Raw genomic sequence first — 17,901 nt, 5'->3', positions numbered from 1 at the left:
GCTGTGTTGGTTGAAATATTACACAAATATCAATTTGAATATGTGGAAATTTCCAGATCAGGGTGTTGTGTCAGACGTATTAATTCTAAAACTCTGACAAATTTCAGAAAAAGACACATTTAAGAACTTTTACACATTGTATTGTAATTTACTCTCAAAATCGGACACATTCTAGAACTGAGATAAATTCCAGAGATCTGAGACATTCAAGAACTCTGACAAACCCCACAACTCTGACATACCAGAAAAATCTGGAGCATTCCAGAAACTTCACACAATCTGGACTGTGGAAACTTGAGGTAATCTGGAGCTCTGGTGAGTTCTAGAACCTAGACACATTACGATGCTCAACAATGTTTCAGAAATATGACAGATTCTATAAACCCAACACATTCTACAACTCCAACATACTGCCACAAGCCCACATGTCAGCATTTTAACCCCTTCTATCCTATTTATCACTGTGAGTTTGACAGAGACAAGGGTAAATGTGGACGTTTCCAAATATGGTCATTTATCCAAAAAGGGGTTAAGGGATGATAACCCTGCAGGGCATATGGTTCATACTCTATTCATGATGTTTTGCTGCAGATGAAGCGTTTGAGCCTTACCATGTGATCTTGGGTCTTTTTGAACTATCAGGGTGTTGAAATGGGCATAAAGATTAAAATTAAGATCAAGAGGGGCATGAGGATGTTGTGATAAACTTGTTTGAAGAGTGGTAAGTCTGATCGCAAAGTGAACCGGAGCCGAGTTCAGGAATTGCTGCTGGAATGTGACTTGAAGTGGCAATCTCAATCCGCGGATTTAAATCCCATTCATAATCTTCAGTGGGATTAGGAGAGAGCAGTGGCAACACAGAAACAGTTAGATGCCTGAGAGACTTTTTGCCTTCATTGTGGTGTATACATTCTCATCAAAAAAGACATTTATGGATGGATTTGGTTTATTTTATGCACTGAGCAGTGAAATTCAAAGTTTTTAAATATCCTAATTGTTTGCTTGGATCTGAGGGACATGGACCTGGGTGAAGACCTGTCTTCTAGACAGATCTGAGCATGATGCATGTCAGGGAGGGAGATGTGTGTGTGTGAGGGAGAGCACACTGTGACAGCTGAAACACATCTTTATTCATCTATATTGATCTGATTTCATCTGGTAATCAAAAACTGAATCAGGTCATCATGTGTTCAGATTGTTGAATTCTCACTAGATTCTTGAGATTTGATCAGTGATCATAGATCACACCCTGAACAATTTGAATAATGTTATTGATAGTCTTTCTCATTTTATATTGTAAATATCTAAAAGCTTTTTAAAAAATCATGTAAAAATGTAATCAGCATTTCTGTAAAGCATCATAACGATGAATGGGAAGTCCCTGTGCGTCTTTTTTGGAGACACTATTTACTTTTTCTGGCCAAATGTTATTCTAACTAGAGGGGATAGTCCATTATCTGATTAACAATGAAAGAAAGCATTTTGCCTTAAGGGAGGCGCAGTTTATGTAGACATCACAGAAACAATGCAACTTTATTTTCAGTCATCAATAAAAAAAAGAGAAAAGAAAAAAAAAATCATACGGCATGAGTTTTTAGAAACACCTACCGGATAAGTGCACAACAGATCCACAAAAGAGCTTCGTTTCCAATTAATGGGCAATAGACGGACCTATGGGCCAAACCGCGAGGACCCTGTGAGGGGCTCTGCGGACACCGCTATGGACTTTCCCAGTGAGTTATGGACATGCATGCCTTCATCATTTTTTCTCTTCCCCTCTCTGTACGCCGGCTTTAGCAGTTAAGTCTATTTTCACGCTTTGCGCGCCGGGGGGCTGCATGACTGGTTGATGTTTAATCGCTCCGCCGTGGTACGTAAGAAAAGGCGCGTCCTCGTCCTTGCGGGCTCGGCGCTTTATCTCTGTATCCTTTAGGGGAGGCAAATAAAAGGTTTTGCCAGAGCCCAGGCAGTGATGCAGAGTGTGCTCGGCGACAGCTCCCGCACGCGGCAGCGCACACCGAGCTCATTTTACACGGAGCCGCGTGCCGCTCGGATCGCAGCGCGCCTCTGGTTACACGCCGGACGACCTGTTGCGCCCGGCCGGTCCCTTTAACGTGAGCCGTGGAGCCCGTGCGTAGTTTTTTCACCATGTTTTTGAAAGATGCCGCACCTGTTCGCGAATGTTGCAGAAAACGGGTAGGAGAGGTAAGCGCGAGCGTGCCGTCCGCCCGCCGCCCGGGCTGCGTCGAGCTGGCGCGCGTTTCTCGACTGCTTGCCTGCGTGTGATATCTTGCTCGTTGCATTTTTTTTTTTTAAATACGATCACCATGCTGATGATGTCTCGTGCATATACTTAGGATTTACATACCCGACTACCCAGTAGCTCAGGGGCTTGTAAACCCGGGAGCTCTCACCTGCTCTGAATATCAGTGCACGTTTGCGTAAAAAAAGCGACTGCTACATGGAAGCAATCTTCAACGGCAGTTCATGGAAATGAGATGTTGTTATTCTCATTTATAGCTATCCTGCAAAACAATAATACCCTTAGTCTGTGCCGGTGGAAGGAGAACATTTTGGGTGCCTTCTACGCAATGCTAGAAGGCTGAACTTTTCTTTACATTACACCCATTGAAGTAGCGATATTAAATAAATAATAATAATGCGATTGCTTGATCAACAACTTTACTATGATGGCATACAGTATTTCTTTGAATAGCTTGAGGACTAGAACAGACTAAATATTAGTGCAAAGTCAGCAAGACCAAATTTTTGCAAACCACATATGACAATATGTACTTTGATTTTTGTGTAACATTACAGCCAAATCCACCACAGACAGTTAGTACATGTTCTAATTGGGCTTTGTCATGCAGGTAGAGCTCCAAAGGACAACTTACATTAATTTAATCACAATAAAACTGACTTGTCAACATGTTTTATCTGTTAAAGCACTGATTGTTAAATGCAAGTTGAGCAAACAAAAGCAAACATTTATTGTGTGCCAGGCTGTTTTGATGGCGCCGTAGTGTTCACTAAACCAGGTCGGTGTGGGGACAGGGGTTTGCATGTTCTCCTTGTGCCTGTATGGGATTTCCCTGACTTTCTGTCATGATCCAAACACATCCAGTCAATTGGTGACTTTAATTTAATCATGGCTGTGAATGTGTGCCTTCTTTATCTATCTCTTTGTGTTGGCACTGCGTGTTCTGGCCTGCTGTCAAGTCGGAGTGGATAGGCTCCAGCTCCCTGTACACTCAACTTGAATATTTAGCTGTAGAAAATCAGTGGATGAATCAATGGGTGTTGTCCATAGTAGCCTATTACTATTGTCAGTATTAAGAGTTTAAAGTGGAACCAGGTGAAGGTCTTGTGAAGTGGAGCTCACTAAACAAACTTAGAGATGCAACAGTATTCTGTTCTACAAAGTCACTTCACTTTTATCTCGTTTATTGCTTTTGAAGTTTAGAAGCACTACAGCTGCCTTGCAGGGGGCTTGATGTCTTGCAGGTGTTCTTGCTCAAGGACACCTGAACATTTGTTTAGACTCTTTTGTCATAAACAGACTCCTTCAGTCTTTTTTAATTTTCTCATCAAAGCAGATGCAATACGTCGGTGATAAATGTTTGAAGTCAGGTCTGAGGAATTTTTGGCAGTTTCTGGTCGGGTTTCCCTTTTTAATCTGACGGATGCAGGCGCTTCTCTTAGATGCTGAGTATAGTGAAGAGCAGCTTGTTTCTGTTCTCCCTTCAGTGGGAAAGTACGTCTCAGGAGTATTTCCCTGGTGTGACTCAGCGTAATGGGAAGCTGAAGGCATTCAGCGTTGAATCTGCAGCCGGAGCCCCATTGTCACATACTTAGGTCAGCAGAATAGAGCAGAAGTTCATTGAAGACAAACAGCTAGAGGGATTCCAGCAGGGCAGAAGAGGAAATTATGTCACAACCTTGTCATCTGATAGCTTCTTTTTACAACTCTGCACTTTCTCGTGTGGAAGACCTGTTGAAAATAGAGAAGAGTTTTTTGAGGGCGACTTGGTGGTACGTTCTTTAAATAGCATCCCCTTCACCGCCTCCTGCGCCGTCACTTTCGCACCAGCGAAGTTGATAAGTTTACCGGGAAGTTTTAAGTTCTCGCCGTCGGCACGTGCTCATTAAAATAGCCCACGTCAAAAGGAGGTGTCGTCTCATGTCAGCGGCCAGCCACCTTTCCAAAAGTACCTGTCACATACCTGGAGTGACAGCGCTGTGCGCGGCGCTAGCACTTGATTCCGATTTAAAATAGCAGCGCCGGGGTTTTTTTTTGGCAGCCGGAGTTGGCAGACAAAAAGCTGTTAACCTTTCGTTTGGCCGTGATCCTGGGCCGCAAATTCCACAACGCTGGTGAGAAAGTGGAGAGAGAGTGAATACGTAAACGCCTCCGATTGATGCATTCTCACGTAGGCGAGAGTCGGGGTGAAAAGGTCGCCAGTAATCCTCAAGCTGAGTCACACACACTTGGTTAGCAAATGTCAGAGTCCATGGAAAAGAGGTCATTGGTTTGTCAGAGCAGACGTCACTCCGTCTTTGAAAACTGCCCAGTGTGTATATAAATGTATATACATATGATTTATGCCTATTTTAAAGAGTTTGAATGAGGACTACAAGCACAAAGATGGAAATTTAGTGATTTGTAAGAACTAAAGTCATGTGAAAATCTTTGAGTAATTCACTGCTGTCTGAGGAAAGTGGAGCAGCCGCTCGGAAGCCAGCTGGATGAAAGCAAAGCAGCCTTGGTGAAGCAGGATTTAATCTTTGTGTTGCCGTGCTTATGGCTTTTACTTATAGCAATGTTGAATGAATCTTTTCAAATGCATGTGCATTATGGCATCTTGCGTGCTTGATATGTGTGTACTGTCAAGCTGCAAGTGCATGTTACTTAAATATATGATGCTAATACTTTGGTGCACAGATTAGCTGATTATTATTCTATACGGCACTGATGTTTATAGTTGTTCATTTTTTTCCTTATTTATTAATTATTTATTATCATCATGTAGCAACGCCATCTACTTTTGGGAGCAAGATCAATCTGTGCAACTTATCTGAGCGTCTAAGAACTTTAATCTAATCTGTGGGTGCCCTGTCTGCCACAGCAGATATTTTTCCCACCCTTTTGCGTCACACATCCAGGCTGCGGTGAAAGAGCGCATTCAGCATGTCGCATGCATGAAAAAGGCCGCGTGCCCACATGACCTGCCGAGATGTAAAATCACCCGGATTTCCAAATTTGGAGAGTTCAGGCTGTGCTGTGAGGATGGACATTGGACGTTAGAAGGTTCTGTCGCACACACTCAGAGACATAGATTAGTAGTGATCTGTGTTTCTCTGTAAGAATACGGACTCATATTCAAGAGTTTATTGAAAGGTTAAACAAGGTCATTCATGCACTGTCAAGAACTATTACAGCAAGAATAAACGGAAAAAGTTGTGTGGAAAACAAAAATAAATTGGGACCTTGCTGCTTTAAAATGTTAAACTATTACTACACATGTAACTGAGTGTCTTAGATTTAGATTATTGAGTTGGTTTGGGATGCTTAATCATGCCGCTGTTCTTGTTTTATAAATGTGAGAGGATCAGCTGGCATGCCATGTTCATTCAAGAAAAGCTTTCACATCTAAATAAAGAAACTTATTTGTGATAAAAGTGCTTTAACCATAACTAAAGTGCATAAGAGCAGGTCAGACCTCTGCGGGAAGGCTCGGGATTCCTAGAAACTCTAAATTTGCTCTGAAATTGAAGCATATCCAGAGAGATCACAGGACTGTGCAGCCCTGTGAATTTACTTCATTATCAGATAAGTAAAGTTTGGGATAAAAGTCATGTGCCATTGGCCATGAAACTTGTGGCCGACTGTACATTAGCTGCGTGGATCGGTCATCTGATGCATTTTGGCATTCTGTACCATTGAAATATCTCAAGTGACGTCTGCGCAGGAGCGCGCTGGGTTTCAGGGTACATGTAATACAAAAGACGGCATTGTTGATTCCAAAGAGTTTTGAGATTGCGTTGGATATACCACATTTAGAATGCAATGTTCAGATTGTGTTTGGCCTAGATATTAAATCCAGTAGATTTCAGTGATAGCGGGTAAGGCTGCACAATTTGCAATGTCTTAGGATGAAAAAAAGAAGTTATTTATACTTTTGATTTGCTGGTTTCGACTGTTTTCTTATGGATACAGTTTTGGAATATTTAGGATGAGTTTTTCTGATTAGTCCTGTGTTTTCCGCACATTGCTTTTAACTACAGAGCGTTATCAGATCGTGATGTTAGATATCTGAAGTTGACTTCATGATAGAAATGTTAACTTATGAGATAATATTGGCGAAGAAATCAGGTCTACAGTGTTAAACTGGTTGGGAATTTCATTCATAATGCTCACATTAAGTTACTTTTTCATGAAGCAGCATGTGTTGTTTAGATAATAAAGGTGAAAAGATACTAACAGCATCTGAAATTTTGACTTGCAAACACTTGGATCCTTTAAGTTGTTGTTCTTAACCTGAAAAAACTACAAATGTAGCTCAGTGTTATTTCATCATTTCTACTGCTGATGAATAGCAGGACGCGTTTCGATTAAGGTGTCTTAGTAAAACAGGTTTATTTGGACCAAGCATGTTTCTTTTGGGTTTGTTTCCCAAACCATTTTGTTAGTTATGTTCGAACTTTAAGTCTCCTAACATTTAAAGGTGCTGTAGGCAGGATTCCGCATCTCTGCCATCTTGCTTAGGTTTACCTAAGCAAGATGGCGATTTGACCCATCTAAGATGGCGATTTGAAACCCAGCACAGCCAATCCTGTCCTGTTTTCTCTGACATCACGCCCTTACGCAAGTTAAGCCCCTCCCACAAGAACGTGCGACGAACGCCCCTCGACCAATCACGGTTAGAGCCTCAGGGGCTCTTCTGATTGGTCAAAGATACCTGGAGCTGTCGAGATTCCTTTTCAGCTCAGAACAGAGACAGATGGAAACGCTGCGCCCTCGCGGTAGTGCAATTATGCTACACTCCTAAAGAATTATCAGTGGATACTCTAACATTTAATCCAAAGAAAACACAGAAAAAATAGCATTGACTTGCAAAATCCTGCCTACAGCACCTTTAATGCATCACGGTTACAGAGTTTCTCTCATAGGTTCTTAATAAACTGATATCTTTGTTTTTGTATACGGTAACAAAATTCTGTGATAGATGTCTACATGTGGGCTTTATTTCTGGCCCTTGACTGACCACTCACACAAAGATTTGAGCCATAGCAGCGGTTTCAGACTAGGTTTTTCTTTGAAGCCACCCAGGCTTCATCCAGGATCCTGGATTAGGATCCACTGAGCTACGAGTGACACCACTTCACAGTCAGCATCTCTTGCACTCATCATGTATATCCTACTAAGAATTGCTGTTGGTTAAGAATTACTGAAACAGCCACTTTGTATGAATGATACCATCACATCAACTCATAAATTAAAGATATTTAAGTTAATTTAAAATCACAAAGGGAGACTGGAAAGTGGAAACACACAGAACACAGACAAACCAACAACCAGAACACAGAAGAATCCCAGTATATAACACAACAACAAATTATGTATCCTGATACAGTCTCAGCCAACAGAAAAATGCGTCACTTCGTTTTGCTGCTCGACTCAAACTTGTGTGTCTGCGGTTCCAGGACTGCTTGCCTTGCTGTTGATAGTACTGGAGTGGACCCGGCCAGGCCTGCTGTCCCCGCTGAAGCCAATCTGTGACCTGAGGGTCCTGAACCATTTCATCAAGGAGGCACGAGACGCCGAAGTCGCTATGGTGAGGGGAAAATGTATGCGTGCAGGAGATGAGATTTTTCTTAATCAGTGAAATGAAGCAGGTTAAAGACCCGTACCCTCTCCCGCCCTTGCAGAAGGCATGCAGAGAAGGCTGTGGCCTGACGGAGGCGGTAACTGTTCCCCAAACCACAGTGGACTTGGATGTCTGGGAGAAGAAAAATGTAAGTAAGCTCGAAGAACGAGCCAATAAATTACCGAAATACAAGAAACTGTTGCTCGTTTCTTTAATAATGCATCTTATACCTTCTTTCATTCACTGATAATATTGAACTCCTCTGTTTTTTTTGACTTGGGCAGGCACTGGATCAAGCTCAGGAAGTGCAGACCGGCTTGTGGCTTTTACAAGTGGCCCTGGGCTCGCTGCGGTCGTCGGTCACCAACACGGCTCTGCACAGCCACATAGACAACACCATCAGAAACCTGCCCAGCATCAACGCCGTGCTGCGGAGCCTCAACTTTCAGGTGAGTTACAGCACGTTGCCATTAACCCAAGCATGACACAGAAGTGGCCGGTGTGTTCGGGACTCCTTTTCTGATGGATTATGTCCAGTTTGTGGTTAGATGTGGACGTACTGGAGTAAGAAAGCCTATTCTCCATATTACTTTCTCCATAATTGTGTGAATCATCCATGCATTGTGCACCACTGTGCTCCCATGTCATGGCTGATGATGGCTTTGTCAAACATTCGGCCTGGAGACTGGATAACCTTTGAATGTGTAGAAATTATTTGTTAAAAATTGTTGCTGTTGTTAAAAAAACTAAACACTGCAAATAGTGTTATTAGTATGAGTGTTAATGCAAAGTTGACAGTAGGATCTGTGTTTTGAATTGCCAGTTCGCCTTTTGTTTATCTATTTTGGTGTGGGTTGGTCACACTTTGTACGTCAAACATTAGGTTCAGTATTTACTCAAAGCCGTTTCCTCCCAAAGTACATACCTAGTGTGCTTGACCTTTATGAATAACCATTTAAATGATCAAACACAGACAGAAATCCCCAGACTGTGAGGTCCTTATAATATTTTACATATCTTTAAGTTAAATCAGAACGTAACGCATGTATTTTCACGGTAAAAGACATGCGTCAATAGCGCATTTGTTCTAAAACGGTTCAATCTGAAGGGACTTTTTGTTATTATATAATTTGCTCTCGTTTGCCCAGCGAGATCATCTGAGGTGAGCTTCACTGGGAAGACACAACCTACTATCTCATGCTTGTTTATGATTTATGTTCACTCTCAGAGTGAGGCAGGATGACATTTTGTCCTGTATAGTTGTATAAGATGAACCGGAGTTCAGATAAGAACACATGAGGTCGATTTTTCAGTTTGTCTGATTGTCAGCGGGAGATGTACATCACAAACAATTCACCTTAACCAAAGGAAGACCGACAAAAGTAGCACTCTGTTGTCTCTCATGATGTATTATGTGGTAAAGAAGGCCTGTGTTATTATAGAGGAAATGCAAGCAGAGGCCTTGGATTATATTCCTGGCTCTGCAGTCTGAACTAACCTTGTTGGAGACCAAAAGTTCAAGATCAATTCACAAAAGAGACCATCTTCACCTCAGTGCACTCTGCCACACAGCGACAGCTGTTTACAATCCAAGTTTTACACAAATTCTCCCTAACTGGAGATGTGTGGCATGTGCTGTACAAAGAAATGTAATTCAGAGGGAGCCCACTTTGAAGTTTATGGACCTCGCCGGTGATTTCCTCTCTAAATTAAACCTCTGGTCAAGATGTTAGGACTGATCGGGATCCGGTGTGTCAGCTTTCCAAGAAGCAACAGTTAAGTTTCTTGAAATGTTATAAAACTGCTTTGGTGGGTGATGCGGAGGCCGAGGGGTGTCATGGGATGTTCTGTCAGAGCGAAGCCCGTCGGCACACGAAACCGCCGCACAAGATAGTTCTTTTATTTCCCCGATTTGTGACAAGACAACCTTTGAGACGGCCCTATGGATAGACAAATTGCAGATGAATGAGCGGTCTGTGTGCATGCTCAACACGCCGCCTTGTCTTCTCTCTCAGGAGTACACGCCGCCGTCGAGTGCAGCGGGGCTTGAGGGGACGTGGCGAGTGTCCTCGGCGTCGGAGCTGCTCCAGGTCCACGTCAACTTCCTGCGAGGCAAAGTGCGCCTCCTCCTCTTGGACGCACAGGCCTGTCAGCAAGACGTCAGCTGATCGGCCAAACGCCCGACTCCGGGGCGAAGGTAATTTGTGTTTCCAAAAAAGGCAAGCGGAGGAACCTGACACTGTTGACCTGCGCGCCGGCTTGCTGGAAGCGGAAGGAGGAAGACGCGGCGATCCTCGGGAAGCGAGGAAGGAAGGAAGGAAGGAAGGACGATCCCAGCAAGGCTTTGGACTGGACGGGAGACGATAGCACCTTGGAATGTAGACGTGACGGACTGGCGGATGTGGCGAAGCACACGCTGACCAAAATATAGGAAATGCCCTCGAGAAGCACTGTTCCAATCGCTGTCCTACTGGCACTCTCTTGCACTTTGTGTGGATGCATTTCGTGTGGGCGAGCTCACTGTGCATGTATGTGTATGTTTCCAGTGACTCTGACCCAGACAATCGTCTCTTTAGAGTAAATTGTGGAGCGGAACACTCAGAAAAGTATTGATCGCACCGGGAAATCTGAGGACTGCGGGGTTGCGACAGGGCGGCCGTTTCCACTCCCATGGCAAAGAGGCAGGAAAAAAAAAAAAACAAGGCCTCAGCCACTCATGAATTCAACAATTTTCAGAAGTATTCGTTCCTTCTTTTGAATTATTTTTCAGTGAATATTTTATTATTTTTTTAAGATGTGTAATTGCTATTTATACAGATTTTCTACTTTTAAGCTCCAGTCTTAGTTCGTTAGCGCAAGTCTAAGATTTTAGTCGAGCTCTTCGTCATGGGACACATTTGCAGAGGTGTTTGTTCACACTTGCAAAGTCACGCTGCTCTTCATATTTTTTTTTTATATACAAAGATTGTACGTACCTGTTGCAATTTCAAGGAAAAACAAAACAACGGAGGGCCTGTAATGTTTGATGCTTTAGTTACAGCGAGCGTGAGAGCAAGAGGTCAGAGTGGAGGGATTACATGAGAACTGTGAAACTGTTTCGTCTCTATCCGTGTTTTTGTTTTCTGCCGAACCAACACTCGACCACTGTCTGCACACTGATAGCAACGTTTTTTTTGGGGGTTTTTTTTACAATTAACATCCTGTGCGGCTGTAATTGCAAATAGTTTTCCAGAACCTGCCTCCGTTGTTCGTCATCAGACGGCAGGCGAGCAATCAGCTCGTCCTGGGAACTTTTGAGGCTCTCTGCAAAATGGATGCTCAGCTGTTTCGGATTCGTTAAGAGTTCTTCCTTGTTTTTTCCTTATTTTTATATCTCGTTGTACAAGTGCAAGATGTTTTTGAGGATGTTTGTATGTTTTCTTTCCTGTTGTTTTGTCCCGTTGCTGTATGATTCACTATTTAAATACAAAATATTGTTCTTGGATAAAGACAGAAAGGATAGATGGAAACACAACAAGAGGAAGTCTGTTCATTTCCTTCATTTTCAGATCGGTGGAGTTCGAAATCTTTTGCGGTTCACATCGCAAAGCTGTCTGTTTTTACACGCATGACATGGGGAAAGACGCAATGCTCCAGGTTTTACGTTTTTCCTGGAGCTCATATACAACATCCTCTGCTAAAGATGACGCCACAACAGTGATTTAAGGGACTGGAAGTGTTGATGACCCTCAGATGAACTCATGCTGACACCATTTGAAAAAGCACTGTTGTGTCATGCTCCCCTCTGGAGATTAGACATGCTAACTGTGTTCAACTACTGACATCTAGTGGACATTTGCAAAAACACCACCACCGCCACCACCTATCAGACAGCTGGAAACTGAGTGAAGATGTTAACACTAGTTTTTAGCTTCATAATTGGTTGGATCAATATGTTAATTGAGACATCAATCAGTATATGCCATGTGATTAATTTGGAAATGATGCTCACAGGTCACACACACTACTGGACCTACTTTTACCTTCAGAACTAAACATTAACATTTTGACATGACAGATTTGACGCAGATTTGCCCCTATCCACCATATTCCAAAAGTGTTTTTATCCTGCTTGTACTCTCTGGTCAGATGACAATACAGTCATGCACTGCTCATCCAATGCAAAGTGTGCCTGGAAAATCACCCCAACATCACTACAGCACCGTGACCCACTGACACGAGGCAGGATGGATCCCGACTTTGTTTACACCACATTCTGACCGGATCACGTCAATGTAAGAAGCAGAAACTGAGACTCACCAGACCTTCGAGGTGTTTCTAATCTTCTCTTGTCCAGTTTTGGTGAGCATGTGTGAACTACAGCCTCAGGTTCCTGCTCTCAGCTGACAGCAGGGTCAAACAGTCTGGTATTTTGCAGCTTCAAGGTCTCCTCTTCTGCACACCTGGACTGTTACCAGTGGTTACTTAAGTTACTGTTGCCTTTATAATATCCCCAAACAGACTTTTGAAGTTATTTAAATCACCTTTCCATCTCAGTCTCTCACTCAGTTCAGACTTGCTGGCTTGTCTTCACCTTGCCAGCATATTGAGTGATGCCCAGCATCCACCATGTGATTGGCTGATTGCGTTAACATGCAGTTGAACAGGTGAAGAAGCCAGTGAGAGTATTCTCTATCCAAACCCAACACATGCACTTGTTGGAGCTTCCAAACTAACATAGTTTATTCCCTCATGATACTGTGAGCTAAATAAGGCCTCACAGTGTGAAGACAATCTATGCTTGACTTTATCATTTCTCTGCACACGTGCAGAACCCTGTTGACCATCCATCTTTACACAGATTATTGTCTGATTTATATTCAGCCAACAAAAATGATTCAAATCATACAACTCTTAATAATGCTAATTGAGGGAATTCAGTCCGTCAGTCATGATGCGATTAAAGGAGTTTTATCAGAAAAGTCAACTTTATAAGGTTTTATTTCACCCGTGTGTTAAAAACAACACATCTGAAACAAGCCCCTGTTTGACTTTTTACACATTTATATCTTTAATACTCAACACAAACTTGTAAACACTTCCAGACATTGAAATTACAGACATTTGGAAGTGTACATTTGGCACAGCCACAGTTACTTTAAATATACTTCACTGAAACATCATACTATGATGGACACTGCTGTTTTCAGGCATGAAAACTAAAAAAAAAACAAAAAAACAGGATACCACACATGAGATATATAACAGTCACTTCAGAGATGTGGTTGACTGGGAACTGAACATCTGTGTCGCTCTGCAGTCCTGTAATGTGACAGCCATATGTGTTGATGTCGGTCACTACGGGTCAGGGTAGAACACTTTAATATGAATAGCTGAATTGTTGCGGGTGCGTGTCATGGGCTCCCCGGCCTCGTCCGGATCCTCGGGCTCCAGGTCGTCTACCAGCTCCACGGTGGAGGTGTTGGCGGCCAGCTGCAGCGCCCCCTGGCTGCTGGCTTGAAGCTGAAGGGCGATGTTAATGGCCCTGTTGATGGCCAGGCCCAAGCCGTGGACGCAGATCTCCCTGTGACCCCCGCCTTCCAGGAGCTTCTGACAGCGCGCCAGCTGGGCCCGGAAGTCGGTCTTCATGTTGACGTACACGTCGTTGCGTCTCTTGGGGAGTTTCCGGGGCAGGCGCTTTCGGAGGGTGTACTCCACTGGGTCCATCTCCACTGCGTGGGAGCCGGAGTCCGGGTGTGCCGGGGCCGTAGGAGGGGCGGCGGACATGCCGGGGGTGCGCTGCTCCGTCATGTGACTGGTTAGCTGCAGAGCAAATAATAATGAAGACAGTTTGATGAGATGTGTCAAGGAAAAATGGTGTGGAAATTAGATTGTAAAATACTTGTACTTTCATAATATCTGTCCTAACAGAACGTCTCAAATCAATACATCCTTCAAACACATAAACCTGAGTTGTGAAGCGATTAACGCTCCTGCTTGTGATTCAGCAGGTATCCAACAGCAGTGATGTAGATAAGACTGATTCTAATAAGTGTTTCAGTTTCCATAACTTTTTTTCTTAATCAGCACTGACCATTGAATTGATTGCACACTATTTACCTGAATCTCAAATGTGGAGGAACTATGATTAATGACTATTCTATTTCTGGTAAATTCATCTTAGTCTGTGATTTTGATTCAATTTGAAACTTCTGGGGTGGGTAGCCCATTAAGACTTTATTTTTTAAGAATGTATACAATCTGTGGTGTTCTTGAGTTTGAGAGTGTGATAATAATGTGTACTAGGCCCACATGGCACACAATTTCTCTCACTGTATTTTCTCCAGCAGATGAGAAAATCCAATCCTCACTTTATTGTTTCAAGAAAATACTGTTCTGGAGTTGCAGAATTTTAAGGGTTGCTAATGAAAAACTGACCACTGTAACTGTTCTGTTAAGCTGACATAGAGGAAGCGCCTCCACACTTTCAGCTCTGTCATGTAGTTTATCATATGAAAGACAGTTTGCAGATACAAGCGGCCGAAATGAGCTTCCTCCGTAGGGTGGCTGGGCGCTCCCTTAGAGATAGGGTGAGGAACTCAGTCACCAGGGAGGAGCTCGGAGTAGAGCCGCTACTCCTCCACATCGAGAGGAACCAGCTGAGGTGGCTCGGACATCTGTTTAGGATGCCTCCTGGACGCCTCCCTAGGGAGGTGTTCCGGGCATGTCCCACTGGGAGGAGACCCCGGGGAAGACCCAGGACACGCTGGAGAGACTATGTCTCTCGGCTGGCCTGGGAACGCCTTGGGACCCTCCCAGAGGAGCTGGAGGAAGTGTCTGGGGACAGGGAAGTCTGGGCATCCCTGCTGAGACTGCTGCCCCCGCGACCCGGCCCCGGATAAGCGGTAGAAAATGGATGGATGGATGGATGGAGACAGTTTGCTCCAGTTTGTGAGACTGACAGGACTCATACAGTCTGAAGACAGTCAACTCTATACCTAGAAAGACATTATCCTATCATGACTGAAGCATCCGCACACAGTACATACACACCCTTATCTAAACATTGCTGATTCAAATCCTTTGAGTTTCCTCATGAATCCCTGGCTGTTGGCTCCTTGGGAGAGGAAGTCCTTTGAAAAGTACTGCTCTCATGAATTCTCTGAGGTGTATGTTAATTTCATCTGTAATAAAGTCTCTGTATCATCTTGAGTCCAGTGAATTCCCTTTAACACCTCTCTTCAACAAGATTTAGATCATTGTTAAAAAATGCATTAGGACAAATGCCTGTCAGTGTTATACTCCAATCAGGCATAGAAACGTAATACATTTCTCTATTAGTGCTTATAACCAAGGAGTGCCAAACATAAGGCATGCGAACCAGAACCAGTCGACTAAAGGGTCCATTCATGACTATTCAATCACAAAGAAGACATTAACTTTGATTCTTCAATAAAAGTAATTCTTGTTCGGATGTTTTCACTGTGGGGTTGCTGCCATTTCATTAGAGTTACAAGAATTACAGTTCAGTGAAGGCATCACTGAGAATAGTTTCATGTTGAGATTGCACAAAATCAATTCTAAATGTTCAGATGAGGATGTGTGTGGTTCCTGCATTAAAAAACCTTTGACACTCCTAGATTAAAGACTTTATTAGTGATAACTTAATCGAGTATTATTCAGGCATCAACTGGCACATGCAATATCAAGTCCTGACAGCTTAAAGGCAGCTAAAGACGAAGTCACCTCTCTAAAAGAAAACTATGACCGTAGTTTGTGAAGTTTCTCGACAGTCTGGGTTTATGCACAAGTGATGTTTAAAAACTAGGTTATTGAGAAATGGATCAATACATCCAGCTAAGCTAACGGCGGAGATTAAAGGCCATGGCATAAAAGAAAAGGTTAGCGCTGCACAGTGGACGGTGAGCTAAGCTAACTGTGTCAACCACGAAAACCCGTAAAACCTGGTCTATTTCAACCACAAGGATGTGGACCTTACCTGTAAATGATAAAAGTGAAGTCACAAACACTCTTCAGGTCATCGCAGGAGGTATGCGCAGTGTTTTTATTTTCTTAAGATTTTGAGTTTATCTTTAACCAGACCGGAAGTCTTCTAATTCATTCCGTTTAGAGTTTTCCGGTAGTTTGAACACCGTCATGCAGCAGTGCTGCCACCTACCGATGAAATGACCACATCGCTCCTGTGTTCATCCACTGACCTCAGCCAACCCCCTGCTTCTCAAACTTTTTACAGGACACTAGCAGATTACCTATGGACAGATAACAAATGTGACATGACTACTTTCAATATAATGAGGAATTTTATAAGCTAAACACAACCCTCGGTTTTTTTTATGACTGATTTTACTGTTTAGCTCTTTGCACTGTTTTTTTATGAATATGAAAAGTGCTTTACTAATAACGTTTGATTGAACCCAATTACAGCCAAACTGCACAAAGCAACAGCGTTTTAACAGGCACTAAAACTCTTATCTATCACCTCATGCCACTCCCTGAGGTCTGCCAGTCCTTATACTTATTGCTCCAAGCTACAGTAAAGTGGAAAGTTTGCAGCCCTGCAAAACAGTTGGACAATCTTATCATGTGAACTTTGAACTGTGTCCAATAAAAACTCTTGGGTGCCAAATCAGGTCCTGGCTTCAGATGTCCAGGAGAAATAGGTCATTTCTTGGAACTCCCGTTGTTGAAATGCTGTTTCAAAGAATTGAAAGAAAAAGCATTTGTCTTCAACAAGAAAACACACGAGCCCATAATGGGCGAGTTACATTTCAGAATTTGTCATAAATTTCCAAAGTATGCAACAATGTCTCAATTTAACAGAAGAAAACGAAAAATACTACACTGAAATTTCTAATGATTTTTTCTGTCTGCTAATACACACTCATATATAACAACAACAACAACAACAATAATAATAATAATAATAATAATAATAATAATAATAATAATAATAATAATAATACATTTTATTTGTGATGAACTTTATATTTTAACAATCTCAAAGTGCTACAGAACAGGAGAAGTTAAACTTTAAAAGCCATGCAAGTATATCAATGAAAAGCTTTTTTGAAAAGGTACATTTCAAAGATCCATTTAAAAGCATCTGTAACTGGTGGGGCCCTCAGGTGGTCAAGAAGGGCAATCGAATCTTGGGGCAGCACATGAAAATTGTATTAATTGCCTCAAATAAAGACCACAGACTTACAGTAAAACTGTTGAGCAGACTACAGAAAATTCAAACAATTTAAATCTCCATTTCTCTAAATGTTTGATTAACTTACATTAAATGTAAATCAGTGCTGCTTCTAATATAAAGAAAGTGTGACAGAGTAGATAAACAACATGATTATTTTGACTCTTCAAGCCACATAAAGACGCTGGCTCTCATTTATCAATCTTGTACAGAAACAGCTGCAGATTTGAGTGTATGACAGGACTCACATGAGATTTATGAAACATTCATATATGACTGATTTCAGCGCACGAATGATCGGCTAAAATCGATCGTCATGAACATGATGAGCCCTGTTATGAGGTCAAACATGGAGAGGAGAAACTTTGTGAAACAAAAAAAAACTTTGGAAATTGGTCCACTAACTTATGAGGAGGACGTAATAAAGGACGAGCTATTTGAGGTCTAAAAATTGGAATTAAAGGATCTGTGTGCATCTGCACACACTGTTAAAACACCATTCCTGCTCCATGGCAGGTTTTGCAGTGGGGTTATTGAAAATTGTGATAGATATTATGAAATATTAAGATTTAAGGCTAAAGATTTAAATGCACGCATAATTATTTTCAGTTGAAGCAGATTGCTTTAGATGTGATATCTTCCTGAGCAGAGAGGGGGTTGAATGTATTAAGGAAATAAGGTTGTGCTTTGTTTGGTCTTTTGTTGAGTTCCTGCTTTCTTGGAACTGTAAAGAGTCATATGGAGACCACCTGGAGTGAAGAGGACCCTGGAGGACAACCTGCTGATTAAACCAAGCGATAAGAAGAGGAGTGAATCACATCTGAAGGACACTGGCAT

General features: G+C 42.4%; 2 protein-coding genes across 3 annotated transcripts; one reads left to right on the top strand and one right to left on the bottom strand.

The window, feature by feature from the left end:
• The first annotated feature begins 1,625 nt into the window (after positions 1-1,625).
• On the top strand, positions 1,626-10,637 carry epoa (erythropoietin a). 2 transcript variants are annotated; one of them, XM_030087189.1, is made up of 5 exons: positions 1,626-1,733; positions 7,708-7,838; positions 7,933-8,019; positions 8,156-8,320; positions 9,887-10,637. In XM_030087189.1, exons 1-5 carry the CDS (start codon positions 1,655-1,657, stop codon positions 10,037-10,039), a joined length of 615 nt encoding a protein of 204 aa, XP_029943049.1. In that variant the 5' UTR covers positions 1,626-1,654; the 3' UTR covers positions 10,040-10,637. The 2 variants fall into 2 exon arrangements, with proteins under 2 accessions (XP_029943049.1, XP_029943058.1); XM_030087198.1 differs by lacking the exon at positions 1,626-1,733 and adding an exon at positions 2,126-2,205.
• A 2,263-nt stretch (positions 10,638-12,900) lies between these two features.
• On the bottom strand, positions 12,901-15,982 carry pop7 (POP7 homolog, ribonuclease P/MRP subunit). The gene is made up of 2 exons (XM_030087728.1): positions 15,850-15,982; positions 12,901-13,673 (listed from the first exon to the last, which is right to left on the bottom strand). The coding sequence occupies exon 2, from the start codon at positions 13,659-13,661 to the stop codon at positions 13,209-13,211; it is 453 nt and encodes a 150-aa protein (XP_029943588.1). The 5' UTR covers positions 13,662-13,673; positions 15,850-15,982; the 3' UTR covers positions 12,901-13,208.
• Positions 15,983-17,901: the final 1,919 nt, after the last annotated feature.

Source organism: Salarias fasciatus, chromosome 3 (assembly GCF_902148845.1).
Source record: "Salarias fasciatus chromosome 3, fSalaFa1.1, whole genome shotgun sequence".
Lineage (NCBI taxonomy): Eukaryota > Metazoa > Chordata > Actinopteri > Blenniiformes > Blenniidae > Salarias > Salarias fasciatus.
This window is presented reverse-complemented; position numbering and strand designations above follow the sequence as displayed.